We start from the raw sequence: 19,660 nt of genomic DNA on the forward strand, positions 1-19,660 counted from the left end.
AAGAAAAGACATATGACAATGTTGTTTCCAATACAAATGATAAAAATCAATGTGTTTTCATTAGAATTAACTAAAATGTTCCTGATGTTCCGTACATATTACTGATGGAAGATGTACACGAAAATCGCTCTATTCCGGCTGAAACGTTGATATATGCAATAAAAACAGAACTTCTCCCCTTTTCAATATCTTACTCAGAATTTTAACGAGAAACAAATAGTTGATTGAAAATGAAGTATTTAAGGTTATTATCTAATCAATTATGTGTTTGCATCAATTTTATCGTATATATAATGAATTAGTACTCATAGACTGAAAATTCACAAAAACGTGGAAAAACGGCAAAATATTACCTAATTCGATGATATTTTGTTTAAATCAAATAAAGGGAAAGGGGATGATAAACGTCAAAATATTGGTAAATTCGATGATTTTTCGTACGAAACAAAATGCAAGAAAACTTGCTTAAAATGCAATATTATGCGAAATTCTGAGATTTGAAGGCCAAATCACATATCGTGATACTACATGAAATAGTATCGAAATATTGGTGAAAATGAATATATTTGCGTAATATCAAACTACATGATTAACGTGAAAAAGTTACTATTTTTCCATAGTTGAGGATTTTACCTTCAAATCATAGAGCGAGGTTTCGTATTATTTAGTTCCAAGAAAAGACATATGACAATGTTGTTTCCAATACAAATGATAAAAATCAATGTGTTTTCATTAGAATTAACTAAAATGTTCCTGATTTTCCGTTTATATTACCGATGGAAGATGTACACGTAAAACCGCTCTATTCCGGCTGAAACGTCGATATATGCAATAAAAACAGAACTTGTCCCCGTTTCAATATCTTACTCAGTATTTTAACGAGAAACAAATAGTTGATTGAAAATGAAGTATTTAAGGTATCTAATCAATAATGTGTTTGCATCATTTTTATCGTATATATAATGAATTAATACCCATAGACTGAAAATTCACAAAAACGTGGAAAAACGGCGAAATATTGCCTAATTCGATGATATTTTGTTTAAATCAAATAAAGGAAAAGGGGATGATAAACGTCAAAATATTGCTAAATTCGATGATTTTTCGTACGAAACAAAATGCAAGAAAACTTGCTTAAAATGCAATATTATGCGAAATTCTGAGATTTCAAGGCCAAATCACATATCGTGATACTACATGAAATAGTATCGAAATATTGGTAAAAATGAATATATTTACGTAATATCAAACTACATGAAAAACGTGAAAAAAGTCACTATTTAACCATATTTGAGGATTTTAACTTCAAATCATAGAGCGAGGTTTCGTATTATTTAGATCCAAGAAAAGACATATGACAATGTTGTTTCCAATACAAATGATAAAAATCAATGTGTTTTCATTAGAATTAACTAAAATGTTCCTGATTTTCCGTTTATATTACCGATAGAAGATGTAAACGAAAACCGCTCTATTCCGGCTGAAACGTCGATATATGAAATAAAATCAGAATTTCTCCCCCGTTTAATATCTTACTCAGTATTTTAACGAGAAAGAAATATTTGATTGAAAATGAAGTATTTAAGGTTATTATTTAATCAATTATGTGTTTGCATCATTTTTATCGCATATATATGAATTAATACCCATGGACTGAAAATTCACAAAAACGCGGAAAACGGCAAAATATTGCCTAATTCGATGATATTTTGTTTAAATCACATAAAGGAAAAGGGGATGATAAACATCAAAATATTGCTAAATTCGATGATTTTTCGTACGAAACAAAATGCAAGAAAAGTTGCTTAAAATGCAATATTATGCGAAATTCTGAGATTTCAAGGCCAAATCACATATCGTGATACTACATGAAATAGTATCTAAATATTGGTAAAAATGAATATGTAATATCAAACTACATGAAAAACGTGAAAAAAGTAACTATTTAACCATATTTGAGGATTTTAACTTCAAATCATAGAGCGAGGTTTCGTATTATTTTGATCCAAGAAAAGACATATGACAATGTTGTTTCCAATACAAATGATAAAAATCAATGTGTTTTCATTAGAATTAACTAAAATGTTCCTGATGTTCCGTACATATTACTGATGGAAGATGTACACGAAAATCGCTCTATTCCGGCTGAAACGTTGATATATGCAATAAAAACAGAACTTCTCCCCTTTTCAATATCTTACTCAGAATTTTAACGAGAAACAAATAGTTGATTGAAAATGAAGTATTTAAGGTTATTATCTAATCAATTATGTGTTTGCATCATTTTTATCGTATATATAATGAATTAATACTCATACACTGAAAATTCACAAAAACGTGGAAAAACGGCAAAATATTGCCTAATTCGATGATATTTTGTTTAAATCAAATAAAGGAAAAGGGGATGATAAACGTCAAAATATTGCTAAATTCGATGATTTTTCGTACGAAACAAAATGCAAGAAACCTTGCTTAAAATGCAATATTATGCGAAAATCTGAGATTTGAAGGCCAAATCACATATCGTGATACTACATGAAATAGTATCGAAATATTGGTAAAAATGAATATATTTGCGTAATATCAAACTACATGATTAACGTGAAAAAGTTACTATTTTACCATAGTTGAGGATTTTACCTTCAAATCATAGAGCGAGGTTTCGTATTATTTAGTTCCAAGAAAAGACATATGACAATTTTGTTTCCAATACAAATGATAAAAATCAATGTGTTTTCATTAGAATTAACTAAAATGTTCCTGATTTTCCGTTTATATTACCGATGGAAGATGTACACGTAAAACCGCTCTATTCCGGCTGAAACGTCGATATATGCAATAAAAACAGAACTTGTCCCCGTTTCAATATCTTACTCAGTATTTTAACGAGAAACAAATAGTTGATTGAAAATGAAGTATTTAAGGTATCTAATCAAGAATGTGTTTGCATCATTTTTATCGTATATATAATGAATTAATACCCATAGACTGAAAGTTCACAAAAACGTGGAAAAACCGAAAAATATTGCCTAATTCGATGATATTTTGTTTAAATCAAATAAAGGAAAAGGGGATGATAAACGTCCAAATATTGCTAAATTCGATGATTTTTCGTACGAAACAAAATGCAAGAAAACTTGCTTAAAATGCAATATTATGCGAAATTCTGAGATTTCAAGGCCAAATCACATATCGTGATACTACATGAAATAGTATCGAAATATTGGTAAAAATGAATACGTAATATCAAACTACATGAAAAACGTGAAAAAAGTCACTATATAATCATATTTGAGGATTTTAACTTCAAATCATAGAGCGAGGTTTCGTATTATTTTGATCCAAGAAAAGACATATGACAATGTTGTTTCCAATACAAATGATAAAAATCAATGTGTTTTCATTAGAATTAACTAAAATGTTCCTGATTTTCCGTACATATTACTTATGGAAGATGTACACGAAAATCGCTCTATTCCGGCTGAAACGTTGATATATGCAATAAAAACAGAACTTCTCCCCTTTTCAATATCTTACTCAGAATTTTAACGAGAAACAAATAGTTGATTGAAAATTAAGTATTTAAGGTTATTATCTAATCAATTATGTGTTTGCATCATTTTTATCGTATATATAATGAATTAATACTCATAGACTGAAAATTCACAAAAACGTGGAAAAATGGTAAAATATTGCCTAATTCGATGATATTTTGTTTAAATCAAATAAAGGAAAAGGGGGATGATAAACGTCAAAATATTGCTAAATTCGATGATTTTTCGTACGAAACAAAATGCAAGAAAACTTGCTTAAAATGCAATATTATGCGAAATTCTGAGATTTGAAGGCCAAATCACATATCGTGATACTACATGAAATAGTATCGAAATATTGGTAAAAATGAATATATTTGCGTAATATCAAACTACATGATTAACGTGAAAAAGTTACTATTTTACCATAGTTGAGGATTTTACCTTCAAATCATAGAGCGAGGTTTCGTATTATTTAGTTCCAAGAAAAGACATATGACAATGTTGTTTCCAATACAAATGATAAAAATCAATGTGTTTTCATTCAACCCGTTCTCACACAAGACAGTACATATATGACTTAGTGCTTAAAGTCAATATGTGGAATGTGATTTAGTACATATGTGATATATTCCCAGTTAACTTTTTTTACCAAGGCTCAAACTCTTCCTCACATACCAATTTACGTCTCACAGTACTCGTCCATCAACGTAGATAGCTGAATAGTCGTGATTGGTTCAATTATAACGAAAATTGTAGTTTTCAGGTCCCACATGGGTTGTGAAATTCACCTACTATTGTCCATGCTCTTATAATATTACAGATCAGCTACATCCTATTGAAGGCTCGTAGTTTTGTTTTGAGAAATATTAGTTGTTCTTAGTAAATTATAATAAGCACAATAAATTATTACATAGAATAAGTGCTTCACCAATCAATATTATATACTATAGTTTGTGCTTTAGAAATCTTTAAAGAATGTTTTGTAGGAACGCTAACAGAAAACGATGTTATGTTGGAATGTATATAGGGTAAACTACTGCAAACAGGATGGTATGGTGTGGATTATTGGAAACTATAGGATTAGTATAGGGTCCACTACCACCTGTTAGGTGGGTAAGGGGTCCAATAACACCCGCAGGATGAGTATGGGGGTCACATCCACCCACAGGAATGGTATGGGGATCACTTCCACCCACAGGAAGGGTATGGGATCCAATACCATCCACTGGATGTGTATTGCGTCCACTACCACCGACAGGATGGGTATGGGCTCACAACCACCCACAGGATAGGTATGGGGTCCAATACCACCCACAGGATGAGTATGGGGTCCACTATAACCCACAGGATGGGTATGGGGCTCCAACCACCCACAGAATAAGTATGGGGTACAATAACACCCACTGGATATGTATGGCATCCATTGCCCCCACAGGATGACTATAGGGTACAGTATCGCCCACAGGATTAGTATATAGGGTTCACTGCCGCCCACAGAGTCGGTATGGGGTCCACCGCCACCCACAGGGTCGGTATGGGGTCCACTACCGCCCACAGGGTCGCTATGAAGTCAACTACCGTCCACAGAGTCGGTAGGGGTCCACTACCGCCCACAGGGTCGGCAGGGGGTCCACTGCCACCCACTGGGTCGGTAGGGGGTCCACTGCCGCCCACAGGATCGATAGGGGGTCCACTGCCGCCCACAGGGTCGATATGGGGGGGGTCCACTACCACCCACAGGATCGATAGGGGGTCCACTGCCGCCCACAGGGTCGGTAGGGGGTCCACTGCCGCCCACACGTTCGGTAGGGGTCCACTGCCGCCCACAGGGTCGGTAGGGGGTCCACTGCCGCCCACAGGATCGATAGGGGGTCCACTGCCGCCCACAGGGTCGATAGGGGGTCCCTTACCGCCCACAGGGTCTCTATGAAGTCAACTACCGCCCATAGTGTTTGTATAGTGTCCACTATCGCCCATAGTGTTATTATGGGGTCCACTACCCCTCATAGGGTCGGTATGGGGGTCCATTACTACCCACAGGGTGTGTCTGGGGTCTATTTTGGCAATACTGCTTTTCCAATCTCATTTGTTGTTCAATGTAAAATATTTGTTGCTCGACTTGCAACAATTTATATATATATATATATATATATATATAGTATAGTGCCTTTGCAATAATGTACCAATGTGTGTATTTTCATAACTCGTTTTAAATTGTTGAAAAATAAATAACTACATTGTGAATGCAAGTCAATGTTTACATGCTAAATCAGAGTTGCCAGATTCCGCTTAAAATAGCAAATTGTGCTTATTTTCAAAGCTTGAGAATTTAGCTTTAAAGTAGTTAAAAAACTACGAATTTCGCAATTTGCTATGTACTTTAGTGTACTATTTTAAAATAAGGTTGGTTTTTAAGCTGCAAGTCATATGAATCTCAAAAAAAGTATATTATTAACAATCTTATCTCCATAGTTCACTAGTTTCTGTAAATCAGATCTGGTAACTGTAGGCCAAGTACTGGTAGACTCAAGACACAATGTGTGTTGAAGCTATTATAGTCTCTTTGAAGAAGTCATCTCGACAGGATCTTCCAGCTCCAGCTATAAAACTTCACCAAACATGGATTTACCTAGTACATCAAATGGTAAGAAATTACTAAACTGTACAAAGTTTTATGCTAGAACATTTGTTACAGTCCCTTGTTCTATGTGTACTCCATCACATAGTGATGGAGTATGTGGGAATAATTTTGTTAACACTGTCCATTTGACATGGTGGTGGTGTATGATGGTGGTGGTGTATGGTGCTGGTGGTGTATGGTGCTGGTGGAGTATGATGCTGATGGTGTATGATGCTGATGGTGTATGATGCTGATGGTGTATGATGCTGGTGTATGGTGCTGGTGGGGTATGATGCTAGTGGTGTATGATTCTGGTGGAGTATGATGCTGATGGTGTATGATGCTGATGGTGTATGATGCTGATGGTGAATGATGCTGGTGGTGTATGGTGCTGGTGGTGTATGATGCTGGTGGTGTATGGTGCTGGTGGTGTATGATGCTGGTGGTGTATGGTGCTGGTGGTGTATGGTGCTGGTGGTGTATGGTGTATGATGCTGGTGGTGTATTATGCTGATGGTGTATGATGCTGGTGATGTATGATGCTGATGGTGTATGATGCTGGTGGTGTATGATGCTGGTGGTGTATGATGCTGGTGGTGTATGGTGCTGTTGGTGTATGATGCTGGTGGTGTATGGTGCTGGTGGTGTTTGATGGTGGTGGTGAATCTGACACTGTCATATATATATATATATATATATATATATATATATATATATATATATATATATATATATATATATATATATATATATATATATATATATATATGAGGGGTACCACCTCTGGTGCAAGTGTAGGGACCCATAGCCTCGGAGAAGAAAATAAAGAGTACTCAGAGAAGACCTTGTGGATCCTCACTGAACACTTTCATATTTTCTTCTCCTACCACCCTTATTCTTTTGGTATGTGTGTATATTTATCTAACTTTATTTGAAAATGTCATTACACAAAAAAAGTTACAATATTGATTATATATATATATATATATATATATATATATATATATATATATATATATATATATATATATATATATATATATATATATAATTTTTTTTTCTTCCAATAATATAGTATTCGCTTGAAATTAACAGCCTGGTCAATCAGGCTGTTGGATTCAACTCCTCTCAGTTTTGTTATACGAGTTACAGCATGGTTAATCACATCCAAAATTAAAGTTATTTCCAGATGCAGTCCTAAAATTTTTAACATTGCTCTCACTAGTGTTAATGTAGATTATTTCATAATTTAAATAATATATTTAATTACTGTAGTACATTTTAACAACAATTTAACTTATAATTTTTGCAGCATAGGTCATTTGAATATAAGTATTTTATTAGAAACTATTTCCTTCAGGTCTTCAGGGAAAATTCTTGAGGAGATGCACAAACTGCAAACAATGTGTGCATGTCCGAAGCAATGTTTGCAAGTTCTGCCAGTGTGACTTCCGAAACAGTAGAGAATTAATGAAGAAAGAAGAGGAAGCCCGTTTTCTACTTAAAGGCAAGAAGGCTTTAGAACGAAATACAGCAAGCCGGGTTCTACGAAGGATTGAAAATCAGGTATTGAAGTTTGTCTACATCTGTTGTATTCATTTGTATTCTTCTTATGCTGAACTTGCTTGATAAGGTATAGAATCAACATGAATAATGCTGTACAGTACTTACATACTATTTGTTTATTTATTTATATACAAGATAGCACACTGGGATTATGAGAGTACATAGCATTGATGTTTTTACATTCTTGTAAAGCCACTAGCACACATAGTGTTTTGGGCAGGTCCTTAATCTAACAGATAATTTTAAATAGGCAATTTAAAGCTTAAATGGAAAAAATTGGCTGGTACATTGTAAGAAAGTATCACAAAGATTACTATGTACATTAAAGTAAAATTTGAGGGTTATCAACATATAAATTGTAGCATAATTTGAGGAATATTTCAAGGTATAATATAGTAAGATATGCATTCAATATAACAATCATGATATAAGGTGATAGCAATGATTACAATGGAAAAGTTATATGGTTTAGGCACATATATTCTGGCATTGGATTTCATAAGATACAGTGCGAGTTTAATACACTAGTTAGGAAACTATCAAGAAAAAATTTAGGTACTTTTTGGTTTTATTTTTTAAAATGGCAGAAGTTGGACAGTTTTTAAATTTGTTAGCGAGTGAGTTCCATAGACAAGGTCCCTTTATTTGCATGGAGTATTTACACAGAATAACTTTGACTCTGGGGATATCAAAGATATTTATTTCTGGTATTGTGATTCTATTATGGGTTCTATTGCACATGCCCAGCTATGCTTCAAACATTTATTTTGTTGCATTTTCCCAGATAGTGTTATTGTTTAAATATTATTTGCTTTTCAGCTAACATATCTGCGTGGCTGTGGGTATGAATCAATCGTTATCTATTACAAGAAAGGACCAGCACGGGTGACACATGGTATCCTACCAAACAACGTAATACAAGAAGAGGACAAGAAGATCTTCACCACTAACTTCTTTTTGTGTAAGTAGTTCACATAATATATAAATATATCACCACCTATTATTTTCTCTCATATATATATATATATATATATATACATATGTATATATATATATATATATATATATATATATATATATATATATATATATATATATATATACATATATATATACATATATATATATATATATATGTATATATATATATAATTTCAATTCAATCATCTCTGTCGTTGATGTATATGGCAAAAAGTGTGTGGCCCAATACAGCACTATGTCTTAACGTAATGGGTCCAAGGGCCCATAAGGTCTCGACAGCATTAAGGGCCCTTTAGCAAACCAGTGTGCTGGTGCCCCTATGACACCCATGACGTCTTTGTATCATTTCAAGTTTGTACATGTACTTCTTAAGATATGGGCACCATACAACTGCTGCATATTCTAGCTTTTGTCTAAAAAAATCATGAACAATTTATTTATTATTTATCCATGAATGCCAGAACTAAACCCTGTGGTACTCCACTCGTGACATTTCTCCAGTCCAATACATTGCCTCTGATTACTGCCCTCATTTTTCTATCAGTTTGAAATTTTTTAATCCATGTTAGAAGCTTACCTGTCACCCCTCCAATATGTTCCAGTTTCCAGAACAAACTCTTATGTGGAATTCTGTTGAATGCCTCTTTTAGGTCCAGATAGATGCAGTCAACCCAACCATATCTTTCCTGTAAAATTTCTGCGGCTCGATCATAGTAACTGATTAAATTTGTTACACAGGATCTTCCATTTCAAAATTTTTTATTTTTTATTTTTATTTTTTTTCCAGCACGCACAAGGAAGCTTGATGCAGATAAACTTACATTAGGATCAGAAGGTGATAGCGATAATGCCCTGGAAAAAAATCCTGACGAGCTACAAGTGCAGCAGGTGCATAAAGTCCAAAAAGTACCGCAGGTGCAAGAAATTCAACAACTACAAAAAGTTCCGCAGGTGGAACATTTACAAAAAGTTCCGCCGGTGCAACAAGGGCTACCATTAGCAATCATTCAGAAACAGCAAGAAGTACAAGTAGTAAAATTTGAACCACAGGGAACTACACCAGGAAAACAGTGTAGTAACAACGGAATGGGAATTTTAAAATACCTGAGGAAACAGGTAAAAAAGGACAAACAATAGAAATGGTTCCTTACACCTTATTATTTGGTAGTTTATAGGTATTTTACTTATAATACTTTATATTATGTCTACAGTTTATAATTTAGTTTACAGTTAATTTACCCATTATCACCACACCAGAAATAAATATATCTTTGATATCCCCAGAGTTAAACTTGTATTAATAAATAAATAAATAAATAAATATGTTTATTCAGGTAAGGTACATACATACAAGTAATGTTACATTAATGGATCGATATATAGATAGAGCTAGTACATACAATGCCTAAAGCCACTATTACGCAACGCGTTTCGGGCAGGAAAAACATTAATATCTAGAACTTAATACTAATTGAGCATAAAGAATAAAATGTGTTGAGAACAAATACAAATAAAGATAAAAAAAAGAGGGAACATGACTGAAAAAGCAGCACAAATACAATAGGTTGACAAACAGTGTTGATTAAAAAAAAAAAAAAAATAACAGACATGGGTTGACAATAGAGGGGTAAGGTAGGTTAGTGAATTTATTAGGTAGTGTTTAGTTTTTATCTTAAACTGGTTGAGAGAGGTACAGTCTTTAACATGGTTAGGAAGATCATTCCACATTCTGGGTCCCTTGATTTGTAGAGCATTTCTAGTTTGATTAAGTCGTACTCTTGGAATATCAAAACTGTATTTTTTTCTGGTGTGGTGCTCATGGGTTCTGTTACAACCTTCAATGAAGCTTTTGAGCTTATATGTATGTATTTGTAATGTATGTATGTAAACAATGTATTTATTATCATTTATCAATTCTGATAGAAATTACCTACTTAAAATTATCTGTTAGATTAAGGACCTGCCTGAAACGCTGCGCATACTAGTGGCTTTACAAGATTGTAAATACTGTACTATTCAATGTATTCTCACAACCCCAATGTACCTACTTGTATATATATAAATAAAATAAAATAAAATATTGTGATGGGTCAGTAGCTAGGGATGGGAAGGCAGGATGCAGTATGCCAAACTGAATTCGTGCGCCCCTTGAGGGACTTGAAGTAGAGGGATAGGGATCACAGGATAAGTATGGGTTGCACAAACTACTGATAACAGGATGAGTATGGGTTGCACAATTAATTACTACAAAGTGGTTGAGTATGGGGTGCACGTAAATGAAGACTCCCAAGAAGCAAATCAGAGATCAGCCCAAGCTTCATCTTGAGGCAAAGCTCAATGCCTTAAGCCATATTGATGCTCTGTCCACAGAACATTCTCTCTCTCAAATCATAATAGTACACTAATGGTTCCCTACACCACCCCTCAGGTGCAGCTGCAGCAGGCTTGGGTGACATGATGACTATGGGGTGCACAATAAACTAACACTCACAGAATGAGTATGGGCTGCACAATAAGCTACCTCTCACAAGATTAGTAATAAAGAAACATTAATTTTTTGGGTAGGGTGACTGAAACTCATCCTGGGGTAAAAATGTTTATTTAAATTTATTATAGTTAAATGAATTTAGTAAATTATTCCATATATTGTATTATAAGTGAATTGACACTAAACTATAAATGATACTAATAAGGTTTTAAAAATGAAAAACAGTAAAAATCCTTCATGTAAGATATGGAAGTTGAAAAGTAAATTAACTGTAAACTAAATTATAAACTGTAGACATAATATAAAGTATTATAAGTAAAATACCTATAAACTACCAAATAATAAGGTGTAAGGAACCATTTCTATTGTTTGTCCTTTTTTACCTGTTTCCTCAGGTATTTTAAAATTCCCATTCCGTTGTTACTACACTGTTTTCCTGGTGTAGTTCCCTGTGGTTCAAATTTTACTACTTGTACTTCTTGCTGTTTCTGAATGATTGCTAATGGTAGCCCTTGTTGCACCGGCGGAACTTTTTGTAAATGTTCCACCTGCGGAACTTTTTGTACTTGTTGAATTTCTTGCACCTGCGGTACTTTTTGGACTTTATGCACCTGCTGCACTTGTAGCTCGTCAGGATTTTTTTCCAGGGCATTATCGCTATCACCTTCTGATCCTAATGTAAGTTTATCTGCATCAAGCTTCCTTGTGCGTGCTGGAAAAAAAATAAAAATAAAAAATAAAAAATTTTGAAATGGAAGATCCTGTGTAACAAATTTAATCAGTTACTATGATCGAGCCGCAGAAATTTTACAGGAAAGATATGGTTGGGTTGACTGCATCTATCTGGACCTAAAAGAGGCATTCAACAGAATTCCACATAAGAGTTTGTTCTGGAAACTGGAACATATTGGAGGGGTGACAGGTAAGCTTCTAACATGGATTAAAAAATTTCAAACTGATAGAAAAATGAGGGCAGTAATCAGAGGCAATGTATTGGACTGGAGAAATGTCACGAGTGGAGTACCACAGGGTTTAGTTCTGGCATTCATGGATAAATAATAAATAAATTGTTCATGATTTTTTTAGACAAAAGCTAGAATATGCAGCAGTTGTATGGTGCCCATATCTTAAGAAGTACATGTACAAACTTGAAATGATACAAAGACGTCATGGGTGTCATAGGGGCACCAGCACACTGGTTTGCTAAAGGGCCCTTAATGCTGTCGAGACCTTATGGGCCCTTGGACCCATTACGTTAAGACATAGTGCTGTATTGGGCCACACACTTTTTGCCATATACATCAACGACAGAGATGATTGAATTGAAATTATATATATATATACATATATATATATATATATGTATATATATATGTATATATATATATATATATATATATATATATATATATATATATATATATATATATATATATATATATATATATATATATATACATATATATATATATATATATATATATATATATATATGAGAGAAAATAATAGGTGGTGATATATTTATATATTATGTGAACTACTTACACAAAAAGAAGTTAGTGGTGAAGATCTTCTTGTCCTCTTCTTGTATTACGTTGTTTGGTAGGATACCATGTGTCACCCGTGCTGGTCCTTTCTTGTAATAGATAACGATTGATTCATACCCACAGCCACGCAGATATGTTAGCTGAAAAGCAAATAATATTTAAACAATAACACTATCTGGGAAAATGCAACAAAATAAATGTTTGAAGCATAGCTGGGCATGTGCAATAGAACCCATAATAGAATCACAATACCAGAAATAAATATCTTTGATATCCCCAGAGTCAAAGTTATTCTGTGTAAATACTCCATGCAAATAAAGGGACCTTGTCTATGGAACTCACTCGCTAACAAATTTAAAAACTGTCCAACTTCTGCCATTTTAAAAAATAAAACCAAAAAGTACCTAAATTTTTTCTTGATAGTTTCCTAACTAGTGTATTAAACTCGCACTGTATCTTATGAAATCCAATGCCAGAATATATGTGCCTAAACCATATAACTTTTCCATTGTAATCATTGCTATCACCTTATATCATGATTGTTATATTGAATGCATATCTTACTATATTATACCTTGAAATATTCCTCAAATTATGCTACAATTTATATGTTGATAACCCTCAAATTTTACTTTAATGTACATAGTAATCTTTGTGATACTTTCTTACAATGTACCAGCCAATTTTTTCCATTTAAGCTTTAAATTGCCTATTTAAAATTATCTGTTAGATTAAGGACCTGCCCAAAACACTATGTGTGCTAGTGGCTTTACAAGAATGTAAAAACATCAATGCTATGTACTCTCATAATCCCAGTGTGCTATCTTGTATATAAATAAATAAACAAATAGTATGTAAGTACTGTACAGCATTATTCATGTTGATTCTATACCTTATCAAGCAAGTTCAGCATAAGAAGAATACAAATGAATACAACAGATGTAGACAAACTTCAATACCTGATTTTCAATCCTTCGTAGAACCCGGCTTGCTGTATTTCGTTCTAAAGCCTTCTTGCCTTTAAGTAGAAAACGGGCTTCCTCTTCTTTCTTCATTAATTCTCTACTGTTTCGGAAGTCACACTGGCAGAACTTGCAAACATTGCTTCGGACATGCACACATTGTTTGCAGTTTGTGCATCTCCTCAAGAATTTTCCCTGAAGACCTGAAGGAAATAGTTTCTAATAAAATACTTATATTCAAATGACCTATGCTGCAAAAATTATAAGTTAAATTGTTGTTAAAATGTACTACAGTAATTAAATATATTATTTAAATTATGAAATAATCTACATTAACACTAGTGAGAGCAATGTTAAAAATTTTAGGACTGCATCTGGAAATAACTTTAATTTTGGATGTGATTAACCATGCTGTAACTCGTATAACAAAACTGAGAGGAGTTGAATCCAACAGCCTGATTGACCAGGCTGTTAATTTCAAGCGAATACTATATTATTGGAAGAAAAAAAAATTATATATATATTATATATATATATATATATATATATATATATATATATATATATATATATATATATATATATATATATATATATATATATATAATCAATATTGTAACTTTTTTTGTGTAATGACGTTTTCAAATAAAGTTAGATAAATATACACACATACCAAAAGAATAAGGGTGGTAGGAGAAGAAAATATGAAAGTGTTCAGTGAGGATCCACAAGGTCTTCTCTGAGTACTCTTTATTTTCTTCTCCGAGGCAATGGGTCCCTACACTTGCACCAGAGGTGGTACCCCTCATATATATATATATATATATATATATATATATATATATATATATATATATATATATATATATATATATATATATATATATATATATATATATATATATATATATATATATATATATATATATATATATGACAGTGTCAGATTCACCACCACCATCAAACACCACCAGCACCATACACCACCAGCATCATACACCAACAGCACCATACACCACCAGCATCATACACCATCAGCATCATACACCATCAGCATCATACACCATCAGCATCATGCTCCACCAGAATCATACACCACCAGCATCATACACCACCAGCACCATACACCAGCATCATACACCATCAGCATCATACACCATCAGCATCATACACCATCAGCATCATACTCCACCAGCACCATACACCACCAGCACCATACACCACCACCATCATACACCACCACCATGTCAAATGGACAGTGTTAACAAAATTATTCCCACATACTCCATCACTATGTGATGGAGTACACATAGAACAGGGGACTGTAACAAATGTTCTAGCATAAAACTTTGTACAGTTTAGTAATTTCTTACCATTTGATGTACTAGGTAAATCCATGTTTGGTGAAGTTTTATAGCTGGAGCTGGAAGATCCTGTCGAGATGACTTCTTCAAAGAGACTATAATAGCTTCAACACACATTGTGTCTTGAGTCTACCAGTACTTGGCCTACAGTTACCAGATCTGATTTACAGAAACTAGTGAACTATGGAGATAAGATTGTTAATAATATACTTTTTTTGAGATTCATATGACTTGCAGCTTAAAAACCAACCTTATTTTAAAATAGTACACTAAAGTACATAGCAAATTGCGAAATTCGTAGTTTTTTAACTACTTTAAAGCTAAATTCTCAAGCTTTGAAAATAAGCACAATTTGCTATTTTAAGCGGAATCTGGCAACTCTGATTTAGCATGTAAACATTGACTTGCATTCACAATGTAGTTATTTATTTTTCAACAATTTAAAACGAGTTATGAAAATACACACATTGGTACATTATTGCAAAGGCACTATACTATATATATATATATATATATATATAAATTGTTGCAAGTCGAGCAACAAATATTTTACATTGAACAACAAATGAGATTGGAAAAGCAGTATTGCCAAAATAGACCCCAGACACACCCTGTGGGTAGTAATGGACCCCCATACCGACCCTATGAGGGGTAGTGGACCCCATAATAACACTATGGGCGATAGTGGACACTATACAAACACTATGGGCGGTAGTTGACTTCATAGAGACCCTGTGGGCGGTAAGGGACCCCCTATCGACCCTGTGGGCGGCAGTGGACCCCCTATCGATCCTGTGGGCGGCAGTGGACCCCCTACCGACCCTGTGGGCGGCAGTGGACCCCTACCGAACGTGTGGGCGGCAGTGGACCCCCTACCGACCCTGTGGGCGGCAGTGGACCCCCTATCGATCCTGTGGGTGGTAGTGGACCCCCCCCATATCGACCCTGTGGGCGGCAGTGGACCCCCTATCGATCCTGTGGGCGGCAGTGGACCCCCTACCGACCCAGTGGGTGGCAGTGGACCCCCTGCCGACCCTGTGGGCGGTAGTGGACCCCTACCGACCCTGTGGACGGTAGTTGACTTCATAGCGACCCTGTGGGCGGTAGTGGACCCCATACCGACCCTGTGGGTGGCGGTGGACCCCATACCGACTCTGTGGGCGGCAGTGAACCCTATATACTAATCCTGTGGGCGATACTGTACCCTATAGTCATCCTGTGGGGGCAATGGATGCCATACATATCCAGTGGGTGTTATTGTACCCCATACTTATTCTGTGGGTGGTTGGAGCCCCATACCCATCCTGTGGGTTATAGTGGACCCCATACTCATCCTGTGGGTGGTATTGGACCCCATACCTATCCTGTGGGTGGTTGTGAGCCCATACCCATCCTGTCGGTGGTAGTGGACGCAATACACATCCAGTGGATGGTATTGGATCCCATACCCTTCCTGTGGGTGGAAGTGATCCCCATACCATTCCTGTGGGTGGATGTGACCCCCATACTCATCCTGCGGGTGTTATTGGACCCCTTACCCACCTAACAGGTGGTAGTGGACCCTATACTAATCCTATAGTTTCCAATAATCCACACCATACCATCCTGTTTGCAGTAGTTTACCCTATATACATTCCAACATAACATCGTTTTCTGTTAGCGTTCCTACAAAACATTCTTTAAAGATTTCTAAAGCACAAACTATAGTATATAATATTGATTGGTGAAGCACTTATTCTATGTAATAATTTATTGTGCTTATTATAATTTACTAAGAACAACTAATATTTCTCAAAACAAAACTACGAGCCTTCAATAGGATGTAGCTGATCTGTAATATTATAAGAGCATGGACAATAGTAGGTGAATTTCACAACCCATGTGGGACCTGAAAACTACAATTTTCGTTATAATTGAACCAATCACGACTATTCAGCTATCTACCTTGATGGACGAGTACTGTGAGACGTAAATTGGTACGTGAGGAAGAGTTTGAGCCTTGGTAAAAAAGTTAACTGGGAATATATCACATATGTACTAAATCACATTCCACATATTGACTTTAAGCACTAAGTCATATATGTACTGTCTTGTGTGAGAACGGGTTGAATGAAAACACATTGATTTTTATCATTTGTATTGGAAACAACATTGTCATATGTCTTTTCTTGGAACTAAATAATACGAAACCTCGCTCTATGATTTGAAGGTAAAATCCTCAACTATGGTAAAATAGTAACTTTTTCACGTTAATCATGTAGTTTGATATTACGCAAATATATTCATTTTTACCAATATTTCGATACTATTTCATGTAGTATCACGATATGTGATTTGGCCTTCAAATCTCAGATTTTCGCATAATATTGCATTTTAAGCAAGGTTTCTTGCATTTTGTTTCGTACGAAAAATCATCGAATTTAGCAATATTTTGACGTTTATCATCCCCTTTTCCTTTATTTGATTTAAACAAAATATCATCGAATTAGGCAATATTTTGCCGTTTTTCCACGTTTTTGTGAATTTTCAGTGTATGAGTATTAATTCATTATATATACGATAAAAATGAAGCAAACACATTATTGATTAGATAATAACCGTAAATACTTCATTTTCAATCAACTATTTGTTTCTCGTTAAAATTCTGAGTAAGATATTGAAAAGGGGAGAAGTTCTGTTTTTATTGCATATATCAACGTTTCAGCCGGAATAGAGCGATTTTCGTGTACATCTTCCATCAGTAATATGTACGGAACATCAGGAACATTTTAGTTAATTCTAATGAAAACACATTGATTTTTATCATTTGTATTGGAAACAACATTGTCATATGTCTTTTCTTGGATCAAAATAATACGAAACCTCGCTCTATGATTTGAAGTTAAAATCCTCAAATATGGTTAAATAGTTACTTTTTTCACGTTTTTCATGTAGTTTGATATTACATATTCATTTTTACCAATATTTAGATACTATTTCATGTAGTATCACGATATGTGATTTGGCCTTGAAATCTCAGAATTTCGCATAATATTGCATTTTAAGCAACTTTTCTTGCATTTTGTTTCGTACGAAAAATCATCGAATTTAGCAATATTTTGATGTTTATCATCCCCTTTTCCTTTATGTGATTTAAACAAAATATCATCGAATTAGGCAATATTTTGCCGTTTTCCACGTTTTTGTGAATTTTCAGTCCATGGGTATTAATTCATATATATGCGATAAAAATGATGCAAACACATAATTGATTAAATAATAACCTTAAATACTTCATTTTCAATCAACTATTTCTTTCTCGTTAAAATACTGAGTAAGATATTAAACGGGGGAGAAATTCTGATTTTATTTCATATATCGACGTTTCAGCCGGAATAGAGCGGTTTTCGTTTACATCTTCTATCGGTAATATAAACGGAAAATCAGGAACATTTTAGTTAATTCTAATGAAAACACATTGATTTTTATCATTTGTATTGGAAACAACATTGTCATATGTCTTTTCTTGGATCTAAATAATACGAAACCTCGCTCTATGATTTGAAGGTAAAATCCTCAAATATGGTAAAATAGTGACTTTTTCACGTTAATCATGTAGTTTGATATTACGCAAATACATTCATTTTTACCAATATTCCGATACTATTTCATGTAGTATCACGATATGTGATTTGGCCTTCAAATCTCAGAATTTCGCATAATATTGCATTTTAAGCAAGTTTTCTTGCATTTTGTTTCGTACGAAAAATCATCGAATTTAGCAATATTTTGACGTTTATCATCCCCTTTTCCTTTATTTGATTTAAACAAAATATCATCGAATTAGGCAATATTTTGCCGTTTTTCCACGTTTTTGTGAATTTTCAGTCTATGAGTATTAATTCATTATATATACGATAAAAATGATGCAAACACATAATTGATTAGATAATAACCTTAAATACTTAATTTTCAATCAACTATTTGTTTCTCGTTAAAATTCTGAGTAAGATATTGAAAAGGGGAGAAGTTCTGTTTTTATTGCATATATCAACGTTTCAGCCGGAATAGAGCGATTTTCGTGTACATCTTCCATCAGTAATATGTACGGAAAATCAGGAACATTTTAGTTAATTCTAATGAAAACACATTGATTTTTATCATTTGTATTGGAAACAACATTGTCATATGTCTTTTCTTGGATCTAAATAATACGAAACCTCGCTCTATGATTTGAAGTTAAAATCCTCAAATATTGTTAAATAGTGACTTTTTTCACGTTTTTCATGTAGTTTGATATTACGTAAATATATTCATTTTTACCAATATTTCGATACTATTTGATGTAGTATCACGATATGTGATTTGGCCTTGAAATCTCAGAATTTCGCATAATATTGCATTTTAAGCAAGATTTCTTGCATTTTGTTTCGTACGAAAAATCATCGAATTTAGCAATATTTTGACGTTTATCATCCCCTTTTCCTTTATTTGATTTAAACAAAATATCATCGAATTAGGCAATATTTTGCCGTTTTTCCACGTTTTTGTGAATTTTCAGTCTATGGGTATTAATTCATTATATATACGATAAAAATGATGCAAACACATTATTGA

The 19,660-nt window shown here is 34.0% G+C and overlaps 2 protein-coding genes across 2 annotated transcripts; one reads left to right on the forward strand and one right to left on the reverse strand.

Annotated features, from left to right (window-relative positions):
• Positions 1 to 6,050: 6,050 nt before the first annotated feature.
• Positions 6,051 to 9,860, forward strand: LOC123747513 (uncharacterized). Its single transcript, XM_069320702.1, has 4 exons — positions 6,051 to 6,180; positions 7,517 to 7,722; positions 8,542 to 8,683; positions 9,491 to 9,860. Exons 1-4 carry the CDS (start codon positions 6,156 to 6,158, stop codon positions 9,838 to 9,840), a joined length of 723 nt encoding a protein of 240 aa, XP_069176803.1. The 5' UTR covers positions 6,051 to 6,155; the 3' UTR covers positions 9,841 to 9,860.
• Positions 9,861 to 11,370: 1,510 nt separating this feature from the next.
• LOC138361335 (uncharacterized) lies at positions 11,371 to 15,219 on the reverse strand. Its single transcript, XM_069320701.1, has 4 exons — positions 15,074 to 15,219; positions 13,698 to 13,903; positions 12,737 to 12,878; positions 11,371 to 11,903 (listed from the first exon to the last, which is right to left on the reverse strand). The coding sequence occupies exons 1-4, from the start codon at positions 15,096 to 15,098 to the stop codon at positions 11,554 to 11,556; spliced, it is 723 nt and encodes a 240-aa protein (XP_069176802.1). The 5' UTR covers positions 15,099 to 15,219; the 3' UTR covers positions 11,371 to 11,553.
• Between the last annotated feature and the right edge of the window lie 4,441 nt (positions 15,220 to 19,660).

Source organism: Procambarus clarkii, unplaced genomic scaffold (genome assembly GCF_040958095.1).
Source record: "Procambarus clarkii isolate CNS0578487 unplaced genomic scaffold, FALCON_Pclarkii_2.0 HiC_scaffold_314, whole genome shotgun sequence".
In the NCBI taxonomy this organism is placed as follows: Eukaryota; Metazoa; Arthropoda; class Malacostraca; order Decapoda; family Cambaridae; genus Procambarus; species Procambarus clarkii.

Excerpts from the sequence above, each read along its gene's own strand:
- LOC138361335 (XM_069320701.1), bottom strand. The coding sequence starts at position 15,098 with ATGGATTTACCTAGTACATCAAATG. Across the intron at positions 13,904-15,073 it reads TTTACCTAGTACATCAAATG|GTCTTCAGGGAAAATTCTTG; the intron begins GTAAGAAATTAC and ends TATTTCCTTCAG. Across the intron at positions 12,879-13,697 it reads TACGAAGGATTGAAAATCAG|CTAACATATCTGCGTGGCTG; the intron begins GTATTGAAGTTT and ends TTTGCTTTTCAG.
- LOC123747513 (XM_069320702.1), top strand. The coding sequence starts at position 6,156 with ATGGATTTACCTAGTACATCAAATG. Across the intron at positions 6,181-7,516 it reads TTTACCTAGTACATCAAATG|GTCTTCAGGGAAAATTCTTG; the intron begins GTAAGAAATTAC and ends TATTTCCTTCAG. Across the intron at positions 7,723-8,541 it reads TACGAAGGATTGAAAATCAG|CTAACATATCTGCGTGGCTG; the intron begins GTATTGAAGTTT and ends TTTGCTTTTCAG.